Here is a 12,652-nt window from a genome sequence, read left to right as displayed (position 1 = left end):
CATAACGATGCTTTGAGCTCTTCTCTCTTTCACTTTCCCGCTCCTTCCATCCTTAACTCTGCCTTTCTTCCTCTGTGGCCCACTTTCTCTCGGCCAGTGAACAGGGCCCATTGTTTGTGTCGATGGGAACGGGAGATTTGAGCTGGCGTATCACCTACTCATTCAGCCTGGCAAAGACGGGAATGAGCGAGGGACTGGGGGTTAATGTCAGGCTCTATCTCTCTCTCTTTCTCTTTCCCTCTTTCTATCTCTTTCTCTCTCTCTCTTTCCCTTTCTCGCTGTCTCTCCCTCTCTCTCTTTCTCTCTCTTCCTCTCCCTCTCTATCTCCCACTCTCTTTCTCTCTGTCTCTCCCTCTCTCTCTCTTTCTCTTCCTCTCCCTCTCCCTCTCTCTCACTCACTTTCTCTCTCTCTCTCTCTCTCTTCCTCATCCCACCCCACTTGTTTGCCTGTCTGTAGTATGTGTAAGGCAGGCCCCAAATAAATGTACTGCCCAATTTAAGATATGTACAGAAAATATATAGGACAACAAATGTGAGCTGTATTACGGAGTTATGGTCTATGTTTTGTTGAAGAACTGAATTATATTTGACACCTGCGCAGTGACAGGACTAACAAACAGATTACTGTAAGTACCGTTTCTGATGGGAATAATTAAAGGTTAGGATTAATGTGTTTCTAAACATGGAAACCCCTTTCCTTTGGGTATTTCCTGTTCAGCTGTTGCGGTGTTGACTGTATTATTAAGTGCAACGCTTTGCAGTAAGGTCCCTCTGCTTGCACACAGGGGCGCCGTATGTGGGGGGAAAATATAGGACAATTCCCAGGGCCTTGACTGACAGGGGCCCTCAAAAAATTGTGTTGTAACTGTGATGGGGCGGCCTGGGGTGGTGGGGCTCAGTGTGAGATATTTTCATGGGGCCCAAAATCGCTGCTTGCACAATAGACCCTGCAAACCCCACGAAGACAACCTCAGTTTCTCAGATCTAGAATAATTGCTACCTTCAGCTTCAAAATTGTGCCAGAGTTCTCTTTGTTTTGTTTTTTTCTATTCTGTTTGATTCAAATTCAGTTGAGTTACAGTGTTACAGAAATTCACGTCTCTGAAAGACAATCTTATGCAGTCAGTGGGTAGAATGGCTGAGGGTTGAACATCGTTACTGACCAAATTTGGGTGGACAGTGGTGATGTGTAGGGGGGAGGTTGGGGCTGTGGGTGCCCAAGGGGGGGTGGCGGGGCGGTATAGGGTGGAGGAGGCTAACAGGGGGGGGGGGGGGATTAGGGTGGTGGGGGTGGACAGTGGTGATGTGTGTGGGAAGAGGGGGTTGGGGCTGTGGGTGCCCAAGGGGGGGGGGGGGGGGTATAGGGTGGAGGAGGCTGATGGGGGGGTGATTAGAGTGGAGGATGCTGATGGGGGGGGGAAGTCGGGGGTGTTAGGGTGGTGAACGGGTCAGCATTTGCCCCTGCCTGCCACCTCAGCGGCTGGTGAGTCATCGCCCCGGGTACCCGACCACAACCTTTCCCCCACATGCCAGGAGACTCCCAGCGCTCTGCCTGCCGATCAGCACTGACATTTACAGGGAGGTGCAGCCCGTTAAAACCCGGGACACCTCCGCGCGCGGGCGCCGGTTAGCGGTTAGCGGTTAGCGGCCTGCCATGGCCCTCCTCAGCTGTCCTTCACTGATCATGACCTTTGACCCCAATTAAAGGTTAGGGTACTTCTAACTTTACGGTGTGATACCTGTGGATATCCTTGTTGTTTTTTTGCCGCTATTGATGATAACGTAAAAATGCTGACCCCTTTTGGATTCTGTCGCTGTTGGCACGGTTGTAGCAGATTAATTGACAGAGGATGTGATTCCGTATTTCTTGAGAATAATCGTGCTGTCGCTCCGATTTTGCGATCGCAGTTTTGAGATTGTGTGGAGCTCTGAGAAATAAGTACGGTGGAGTCTGTCACAACAACAGACCCCTGGAATTTCTTCATGGGGAAGCATGCGTATATGTCAGTGAGCAGTGTTAAATGTGTTTCTGGATAAAACACAGGCAGATAAATCAGGGGCATAGTGTCTGCAGGGCCAGACCTGTTTCGAGTTCCTGTCTGAAAGAGACTAAATTTACCCTCTAAATAGCATGTGAGCTGACCGTCTATTCAAACTGGCCTTTGATTGACATCAGTTAACCAATTAAGGGCTTTTCCTGCTATGCAGCAGCATTAAAACATCTGCTGTGCCAAAAGCGTCTCTGACTTCAGAGCGTATTATTAGCCTATTAGCCTATTAGCCTATTAGCCTGCATCCTATTGTCTCATTGCCAATCATAACAGGCTTTATTGCTGGTGGGGATGTTTGATTCGCTGAGCCATATCCTCAGCAGATGGGATGGGCCTTTCCATAGGCTCCAGTGGCGTCCAATCGCGTTGAAGTCAAGTCTGATTTTCTGTGCTGTGTAGAAGGGGACGTAGCAATGCCCCGAGCTAGCTGTTGTTACTGTTCAAAGCGGGGCTTGCCGACCATTTGTCAGTTCTACATCTGTCACGAGGTAATTGTGAGAGAATACATGGATGTGGGAGTGGGCGTCTTTCAGAACTCCAAAAATAAACGCGTATTAAATTGAATATAGAAATTGTTACTTGCATTACTCTAACCTTACTTTTTGCATGGTGGTGCGGTGGATAGCACTGTCATCTCACAGCAAGAGGGCATGGGGTTCGAATCCTGGCCAGGGTCTTTTTTGTGTGGAGTTTGCCTCTTTTCCCCATGTCTGAGTGGGGTTTTCTTTGGTGTCCTCCCACTGTCCAAAGACATGCAGGTTGGGCATGTTGGAAAGTCTAAATTGCCCATAGGTACTGTATGAGAGCGCGAGCGAATGGCGTGTGGGCCCTGTGACGGATTGGCGAGTTGTCCAGGGTGTGTTCCTGCCTCTTACCCAGTGCATGCTGGGACAGGCTCCCCCCCCCCCCCATGATCCTGACTAGGAATATGTGGGTCAGATAATGGATGGATGGATGGATGGATGACTTGCTACTTCTACTCACTGTTGGCTACTGTTAAAGCCCCCCAACCACCCCCCCCCCCCCACCCCCAAGAGGTTTGCCTCTTGTCAGGCCGTCCCCGTAAATAAGAATTTGTTGTAAACTGACCAGCCTGGTTAAATAAAGGCTACATAAATAAATAAAATAAAAATGCTTTCTTTTTTTGCATCAGTGGTAGTAACAAAGACGATCTATGTGTGTTGTATAAATGTGAATGATCCGGTGCCACTGCCAGCCTTTCTGGGGGACACTGCCGGCCCTCTGATTGGTCCCCCCAGCACCGCTTCAGGGTCAATGCGTCTCTCCTTCTAAAACTGTAGCCCCGCTTTCCCGGTGACTGTGAGCACAAAGTAAAAAAAAAAGAGCGCCATCTCACACGTTCACTCGCGCTCTTATTCTGACGGATGGCTCCTCTGTGACCCTGCCCTTATGTATTTTAAGTGGTGTTTTATCTGTTGAGGTTACTGCCAAGCAGCTGGAGAGGTTTCTATTTGATGGATGCCTGTCTGGCTTAATGTTTTGTTTTGTTTTTTCCTTTTGTTGGAGGACTCAGATTGCCAAACAATGAGAGGGCACTCTCGGACGAGGCAGATCTGATTACAGCTGTTCTCAAATGGCAAAGTTCCTGAAAGTTCCAAGAAGCCACCATTTGAGGCCGGTCAACATGAGCGGGAAACGTGATGACAACGGCACATTCCACAAGCGAGCCACAGGAGCGATAATGGCGGTTGGGGGTGGCTGAGTGCAGGAGTGTGGGAGGAAAGGGGGGGGGGGGTCACACCTCAAAAAATACAGTCAGAGAAAAGCCCCCCCCCCCCTCCCCCCCCAGTTTAGGGAATAAACGGGACCGCAGAAGGCCCCATATCTCTGCTTCACTGCACACACATATACGTGTGGTGTTCTGGGTAGGGACAAACTGCTCTGGCGCACAGGCAACTGCTCCAGTCTCAATATTGCAATTCAGCGGAAATGAACTCCCACCTCATGAATGAATTTAAATGCGTGTCTAGAAACGGCGTTTGATATTTAATTGCCTTTCAGCAGCCGCGGGTTTGGCAGGCCGGCTTAGACAGCTGGAGGGCGCGGATCATCGACAAGTAAGGGTAGCCCGGAAAGATCAAAATTCAGATCTTAATCCCCAGGCACGGATAGCTCATTTTGGAAACCACTGGAGCAGAGTTGATCTTTCTTTAGTGGTGACTAATGACATAAATTGTTTTCGCTCCCAAAAAAGTAAACTACAACTTATGCTTCTCTCGACACTTTTTACCTTATATAACATGCCATTTCTAAGGAATTTTGTGCAGTGTATTCTGTTGTCAGGGTACAAAGGCTGTTTAAAGGGAAGGCTGTGATGGAAAAGCACTTAAATGTCCTAAAAAAGAATGCCCGTCTAGGAAGAACCTTTAATCTTTTGTTTATTTTTGTCTCGAAAGACTAAAGAAAATTGGCTGTCAATTTTCTGAGCTGGAATCAAAGTTGACCTCGGACGTGGTTATTTTTCCCAGGGGAAAATTGTTTCCAATTTGTAGAGATGTGGAGTTTGGGTAAGGGGGGGGGGTGAGTGGGAAAGGTTTTGACTAATGAGAGCAGGTGGGGCTGGGCGGGGTGACGGGTTGGTCCTGTGGTACTGGGGTGCAAGTGTGCAGGGTCAAGCAGAGGGAGCAAGGAGGCATCAACGAAATGGCTTTTATTTTTAACACTTAATGAGGTGGCTGTAAGGCTACCCTCTCCCTTCCCGAAGGAGGGGAGAGGGGGCGGCCTCCCCTTCTTTCAATCGACCGAGAGAGTTCCCTTCTCCCGGTCGATTGCCGTACGACTGACGTAACACACAGCTGTGTAGCCCCTGAGGGGGGGGGGGGGGGGGGCTGGCGTGGGCGTACGATGCGCACGTCGTCAAGTCGGCGTACACACCCCGAAACGACGCACTTCCTCATCAGCCAATCATCACGCCGGACCCCGGTCGGCGGTGCTTGGCGGAGTGCGCGGCTCCCTCTGAGCCGGTCAAACAGACAGGTAGATTATCGCCGGCGGGAATCGGCGGGAGGCGACACCTGGGTCCCCACGATGCGGGACGAGACTCAGAGCGGGACGCGTGCTTTGGCTGCGGGCGTGGCGGGGGCCGGGGGGCGGGGGGGGGGGGCAGCTGTCGGGGATTAGCGTCGGCGCTAGTTCCCGCTCTGGCGCGTGCGGCGGCCGTCGTCGCCGTCGCCGTCAGCTGCTAGGCTAGCCCCCCCGGGTGGTGCTAATCGCGGCTCGCGGTTCGCGCTTTTCCAGCCGCGCCCGAGCGCACTCAACACGTTGGGTGGGGAGAGCGTGCGGGCCTAACGAGAGAGGGACGCGGCGTGTGGCCAATGGTCTGGCGGCGTGCGCGGTTGGGGCCAATGGGGCGCGAGTGCGATGACTCAGCTGCCGCGGTCCGGGTGACTTAATTCTCTTTATTTTTGGTTCCTGCACACCGCCTGGCATTATGGCTTCCATTGTTTAATCTCTTCTGGCCTGTGTACAGCCGCTGGCTGGATGGTGTGTGTGGGGGGGGGCGGTGAACACGACTGTATTTCGGCTCTAGACTGGCAGCTTCCATTTGGAATCCACAGGTCTCCACTTTTTTTACCAAAATCAGGCAGTGATTCCTTAATTGTACCCCGGCTGGAACCTGGCGTTTATTGTGTGTCTATGGTGGAAAGGCCTCCCTAAAAACACCAGGCCTGTTGACCTGCAGCATCAGAAGCGGATTCAAACTGTACGCCATGTGCTTAGATTCAGGGTGTAGGCTATGTAGTGCCAACTGACAAGGTTGCGTGATCAAAAAAACACAAAGTCCTGAATTGTGACTGTTTGTGGATTTAAAAAAACAAAAGAAAAAATGAAACAGATTTCCTTGTATCTACACAGACTGGCTGTGATCTGGACAATGCAGGTATTGTACACCCGAACATTCCAATCTGATCTTTTGTTCCAGTTCTACTTAATTCTTAGCTCTTAGTGTCTGCTCTTGTATTTGTTAATTGATTGCTGTGTGTGGATAATGAGGGGTCCACAGTTTGTCACTTTCATTTTAAATACGAGCTGTTTTGTGGTTCATTGGTTTAGACGTATTGATCGCCGCGTCGATTGACTGACGGATCGTTTGGCTGGTCGGCCACTGACCCAGTTCATTAATCATATGATATTTTGCTGACTTTCCCTGTTTTAACTAGATTGCCCTACTCCAGGGCAGGGGAGAGAGGGATGTTACCTGTCCTTAAATATTATAGATAATGGATGGATGGATATGGTCTAATTATGGATATGATTAATTATCCATCCATCCATTTTCTATACCCTCTTATCCCAGGCAGGGTCGCAGGGGGTGCAGAAGCCTATCCCAGCGTGCGTTGGGCGAGAGGCAGGAATACACCCTATGACGGGTCGCCAATCTATCGCAGGGCGAATGATTAATTATGATTCTAATAATTAATTACGATGTGTTTTTTTCTTTGTCCTCGCCTCAGATCACGCCGGGGAGCAAGGCCGCTCACTGCAACCTGATGCAGGGCGACGTCATCGTGGCCATCGACGGGGTCGGCACCGAGGGCATGACCCACCTGGAGGCCCAGAACAAGATCAAGTGCGCCAACTACAACCTGACGCTCACCATGCAGAGGTACCCCAACCTGGCAACCCGCGTCAGACACGTCGGGGTCACGCCCTGAAGCCATTATGTATACCTGTGCGTCGTGTGTGTGTATGTGTGTTGTACAGTGTGGGTAAGTGCATGTATACCTGTGCGTCGTGTGTGTGTATGTGTGTTGTACAGTGTGTGTAAGTGCATGTATACCTGTGCGTCGTGTGTGTGTATGTGTGTTGTACAGTGTGGGTAAGTGCGTGTATACCTGTGCGTCGTGTGTGTGTATGTGTGTTGTACAGTGTGGGTAAGTGCATGTATACCTGTGCGTCGTGTGTGTGTATGTGTGTTGTACAGTGTGGGTAAGTGCGTGTATACCTGTGCGTCGTGTGTGTGTATGTGTGTTGTACAGTGTGGGTAAGTGCATGTATACCTGTGCGTCGTGTGTGTGTATGTGTGTTGTACAGTGTGGGTAAGTGCATGTATACCTGTGCATTGTGTGTGTGTATGTGTGTTGTACAGTGTGGGTAATTGCATGTATACCTGTGCGTCGTGTGTGTGTATGTGTGTTGTACAGTGTGGGTAAGTGCGTGTATACCTGTGCGTCGTGTGTGTGTATGTGTGTTGTACAGTGTGGGTAAGTGCATGTATACCTGTGCGTCGTGTGTGTGTGTGTGTGTTGTACAGTGTGGGTAAGTGCGTGTATACCTGTGCGTTGTGTGTGTGTATGTGTGTTGTACAGTGTGGGTAAGTGCATGTATACCTGTGCGTTGTGTGTGTGTATGTGTGTTGTACAGTGTGTGTAAGTGCATGTATACCTGTGCGTCGTGTGTGTGTATGTGTGTTGTACAGTGTGGGTAAGTGCGTGTATACCTGTGCGTCGTGTGTGTGTATGTGTGTTGTACAGTGTGTGTAAGTGCATGTATACCTGTGCGTCGTGTGTGTGTATGTGTGTTTTACAGTGTGGGTAAGTGCTTCTCTTTTATCCCAGGAGGCCGCAGCACAAAGCCTCGCGCCCCTGGCTTTGACGGACAGGGCGGTAATTGAAGATTAGACTGAGAGATTAGGTGTCATTTCTCTGGGACAGAAGTGCCTCTCCGCTCACAGGATCACAGATCCACGGCCTTGCGCACGGCACCCGCGCGGAGCAGAGCTCCAGAAGCTCATTTGAAGGGTGTGAAATGTGTTCTTCTCCGCTGAAGGAAACTGATCCAATCAGACAGGCAAGGGTGGGGGGGAGGGAGGGAGGGAAAGGGCAGAGAGAGAGAGAGAGAGAGACAAAGAGAGACAAAGAGAGAGGGAGGGAGGGGGGGAGGGAGAGGGAGAGAGAGGGCTGTTGACGGCCTTCACCGTGCATGCCAAACGCTGGCTGAACCCCCCCCCCACCCCCCACCCCCCGTGTGTCAGGAACCTTCATGCTCTTGTTTAGGACCGCGTGTCACTGTCGCAACATGCTATTTCCACAATGTGTGCATTTGTGTGTGTGTGTAGGGTGGGGGGGGGGGCAGACAGTACGTGTGTGTGTGTGTGTGTGTAAAGGAGCAAGAGTGGTTGTGTGTGTTTGTGTATGCATGTGTGTGTGTGTGTGAGGCAGACAGTGTGGTTGTGTGTTTCAGTGTGCGTGTGTGTGATTTAGACAGTAGGTCTGTGTGTGAAGGGAGAGAGTGTGTTTGAGTGTGTTTGTGTATGCATGTGTGTGTTTGTGTGTGTGTGTGTGAGGCAGACAGTCTGGGTGTGTGATGTATGTGTGGGGGGGGGGGGGCAGCACACAGTGGGTGTGTGTGTGAGGGAGAGAGTGTTTGAGTGTGTCTGTGTATGTGTGTGCATGTGGACAGATAAGGGAAATCATCATAACCTGGAACCTGACAGCTTCCAGTCTGGACCCCAAAAGCTTCTGAGAGTTTGTGCCGTTGAAATCTAAAGGGCACACAAGACATGCCTCTGTCCTTCACCCTGTCCTTTTTTTCCCATTTTTAAATTACATTTAATCTCCCGTGACCTTATGCGTGTGTGACCACTGCCAACCCCCTGTCCCGCTCCCCAACCCCTGGATCTAGAGCAATTTGAAGCTACGCAGCAGCACTGATATCTTCAGTAACGCTGCAACAGTCTGAACTGTGAGGGTGCAGACAAGATCTACCACTAATGGGAAAACACCTCAATATAGCTTTGGCTCTTATCTGGGGAACGAGTTTGGCGTGAAACGCGTCTTCATCACAAGGTCTCTTCTGAATATAAAAATAATACTGGCAGAGCCTTGATATCAGCCACAGTAACCTCTGTTCTCTTTCTCCTGTAAAGTCATTGGCACCCTCTTTGTGAGCTTAGAACTGACATTGTAGGGATTTTTTTTTTTAACTTTTTGGTCTCCCCGTTTCACGCTATTAACCCTGTTGTACCACTTGGGTCAAGTGCATTTCTCTGGCCTGGGACTTCATATCCTGGCATAGCAGAACAATTTCGGTTGCCCTTTAGGTCGAATGGTTCAGGAGTCCCATCAGCAGCATCAGTACAGAGACACCCCCTTGTCTACTGGCCCCTGCCACTTGTGAACTGCGCCCCCCCCCCCCCAAGTCTAATCCACCTCAGCCTGGTTTAAACTTTTAGGTGTGAAAGCACACACTGGCCCAGCGTTAAGACACATCAATCGGGTCACTTCCGAAGGAGGTCTGAAGGACTGGTGAGAAGGTCGACGGTCACTTTTATCGCCGCCATCTTGCGCTGCTACTCCGCCGTGAAATGCCAAATCCGCATGAGAGAAACAGGAAGTAAAGACGTCTCAGGGTCCTGTGGGTTAGATCCGTATCGCATCTGTGTGCGGGTGTGGTTAATGGCGTAGTCTCTGGATCGGTTACCAAACGTTTCCAGGCCTGTTGCCTGAATTAAGTAAATCAGTGGCTGGAGAAATGGATGATATGCAAATAATATGTAAAACCCGTGTATGTAATCTGCTCTGTATAAGCGTGTTTACAAAGCAAATAAAAAAGCTTCAGTCGGGAAACCAGACCAAGTCCCTCGCGTGAATGCTAAACCGAGATCATCAAATACGGCGTCAGTTATCTGATGTTCCCGTGGCTATCGGCACCAGAAAACGAAGCCTCTTTTCACAGAGATGTAGCTGTATAATGGTAGAATCTTCTTGTCTGATGGGAGTGCATTACGTTTTCAGCATGCTAATTGAGAGTCAGGTTGAACATTGACAGTTGAAATAGGGAAATACTGCTGCACTGCCCTCTGTTGTATCGGAGGGCAACCGTCACTGGTGAATTTTGTCTTCGCAATTATGAGCATTAAGGATGGTGCAGTGGCCCTTATTGCACACGCCATTGTATGGGGCCTTTAAGATTAAGCCACAACTGACTAACAAAGCTCAACTTTCAAGGGAAATCGCATGTAAAACCGCTGAGACACAGAACTGAGAAAGCAGAAAGCATTCACATCACACACTATATACTAGTACAGGCGTGCATGCAGGGAGGCATTAAAATCAATTACAGAAAGTTATTACTATTTCATAGAGTGGATACCGTAGGCCAGATTAATCAATCATGGATCCATTAGCTACTCCAGATGATGGGATCTTTGCCCTCCTTCAGCTCCTACTGTGGTGAATAATGGCCTTCAGTAGTGGCCTTAGACTTCATTAGCTTAAATATCCAGCCCTGTAAATATATAGGATTAGAGCTAACAAACTCACTCTGGACTGAGGCATCTGTTGAGCAAATAAGTTATTCAGTGTGAAAAAAACACCTTTTTAGATTATTTATATTATTTATAGAGATATTTGCTGAACAGATGGTGAACATTGTATCAGTGAAGCTGGCATTGAAGCATTGAAAAACAAACATGCCTCTTTTGTAAAGTCATTCCACAAATTTAAAATACCGCTTCTCTTGGCTTTTCGCCATTTGAACTCGTCAACAGAGTCCAGAAGCACAGGAGAAAAAACATACGAATGGCCTCTGAATCCCAATTAATCAGGGTCCGAGGCGCGGACGTCGGCTGGGAGAGGGACAGGGAAGGAAGCCGTTTCTGCGTGCGCGTGTGACGAAGGTTCGCGTGTGACAGAGGTGCGCGTATGACATTTCCCTCAGACGGACGCCCGCCCGCCCGCCCGCTCGTCCCCGGGGTCAGAGTCGATCCGCGCCGCGCGCCGCCAGGCTCATCGACTCCGGACGCGATTAAAGCGCTAAATCTTCCTCCCGCCATTGCCTAAGTAAAACGCCATCGGATTCAGTCCTGTCCCCCAACCCCCCCCCCCCCCCCCCACCCCGTCCCCCCTGTCCCAGTCCCCGTCGGGGGGAGAGGCGGTGGCATTTCGCTCGGAAAAGGTCACGGGATTTATTGCGCCCATCGTTCTTATCCGTAGACAATTTGCCGGGTGACAGGGGGACGGTGTTAAACTGATAGGGGCGACGGAGAGCAGGCTGCTCGACACGCGCCGACGACCTCCCCACTCAGACACTGAGCACGGGCCATTCCACCAGTCATATCATTGTGGGGGGGGGTGGGGGGTGGGGGGTGGGGGGGGGGGGGGGGGGGGGGGGGCTGCCCTTCAGGGAGGAGGAGCTAGTAGAGACCACGCCCACTGTCCACAGCGAGGGTGAGGTGATTGATGTGTTACCCAGGGCGATGGTGGGCCATGTTGGTCCTGCTGCCGGAAGTGTTTCTGTTGCTTGGCTCCATCAGATCATCTAGCTGCATAGTTAAGATCATTATTAGAGCGAATAAATTAGAGGTGTGTACTGTATGTGCTGGAGGTGCTCAACTCTTCATCATTCAGACTCCCGGATCAGATTCCTGTTAATCGCTCAGATTGTGCAATCACGTCCAGATGGCACAACAAAAACCAGGAAAATCTCTGCCATTCCAAGAGGAGGGTTGCATTCCCGCCATTTCTGTCTTTCGAACTGGAACCAAGTTAAATGTTACAGGCTCTGGCTGTTTTTTTATAATAACATTTTACCTGTTGAGCCAAATGAGAATTAATTGTGTGAGCAAGTGGAACATGGTTTCCCCTGGTTATGAGTCTAAAATGTTTTACATGTTCCCCTAGCTGGGATGTGAATGACAACACGCAGGCCATGTCCTGCAACAGGAAACCAGGGAAGCAGATGGCAAGCAGGTGGGCAGCTTGTGTCATTTCTCTCAAAGGCATTTTATAGAATTTTTCTTGTTTTTTATTGATGATCTAAAGATGGGATGAATGTCTGAATCAATTAGTTCCTCAGACGCGTAGTTAATCAGAGCCGGGCTTTGGGTGGCAGTAAGGTGCTGGCCTCGAAACCTAAAGGTCACAGGTTCGATTCCCGGGTAGGTAGGACCCTGCCGTTGTACCCTTGAGCAAGGTACTTAACCACCTTCATTGCTTCACTATATATCCAGCTGTATGAATGGATGCAGTGTAAATGCTATGTAAAAAAAAAAAAAAAGGTTGTGTAAGTCGCTCTGGATAAGAGCGTCTGCTAAATGCCTGTAATGTTAATGTAACATCCAGTGGGATATATCACCTTTAATTCCCATCCTGCTTTGCTTTGGTCACGTGACTCGAGCGCCAGCGCCAGCGAGTGTCATGTTCTGGGTGTGAAGTTCCGCGGTGTATTTTTATTCCGTCCTGAGCGACGCCTCTCTATTAAAGATTCCAGGCAGGCCTTTGGCCGCAGTCTGTGTTCACCTGTCAGTGTAAATGGCACAGGCACACTGACACTGACACAGTTACGTTTTAAAGGAAAATTAAGCAGGGCCCTGTTGCCTGATACTTGGGTGCTTGCGTCCCCACAAATCAAGTATTTCAGCCTCAGAGGGTGAGAATGACATTCTCCCTACTTTGTCACTGCTTGTGAAGGGAAAATGCTGAAAAGTAGCCCTTTAATTCCCAAAATTATATATTACATTTTCCTGCACATATCAACAAAGGCATCAGACAACTTTTTTTTTTAAATTTTCAGTAAGACGTATGAAATAAAGAGAATAATGAATTTTGTTTTCGTCCGACCCATTTGAAACAGACCTA

At 49.6% G+C, this 12,652-nt stretch overlaps 1 protein-coding gene across 12 annotated transcripts in view; it reads left to right on the top strand.

Moving 5' to 3' along the window:
• Positions 1–12,652, top strand: part of ldb3a (LIM domain binding 3a) — a 63,040-nt gene that overhangs the window by 16,140 nt on the left and 34,248 nt on the right. For all 12 annotated transcript variants that reach the window (XM_035399420.1, XM_035399419.1, XM_035399424.1 and 9 more), the window contains one exon: positions 6,527–6,678. In XM_035399420.1, the coding sequence (XP_035255311.1) occupies positions 6,527–6,678 (152 nt within the window). The remainder of the gene's footprint in view (positions 1–6,526; positions 6,679–12,652) is intronic.

Source organism: Anguilla anguilla, chromosome 18 (genome assembly GCF_013347855.1).
Source record: "Anguilla anguilla isolate fAngAng1 chromosome 18, fAngAng1.pri, whole genome shotgun sequence".
Classification (NCBI taxonomy): domain Eukaryota; kingdom Metazoa; phylum Chordata; class Actinopteri; order Anguilliformes; family Anguillidae; genus Anguilla; species Anguilla anguilla.
This window is presented reverse-complemented; position numbering and strand designations above follow the sequence as displayed.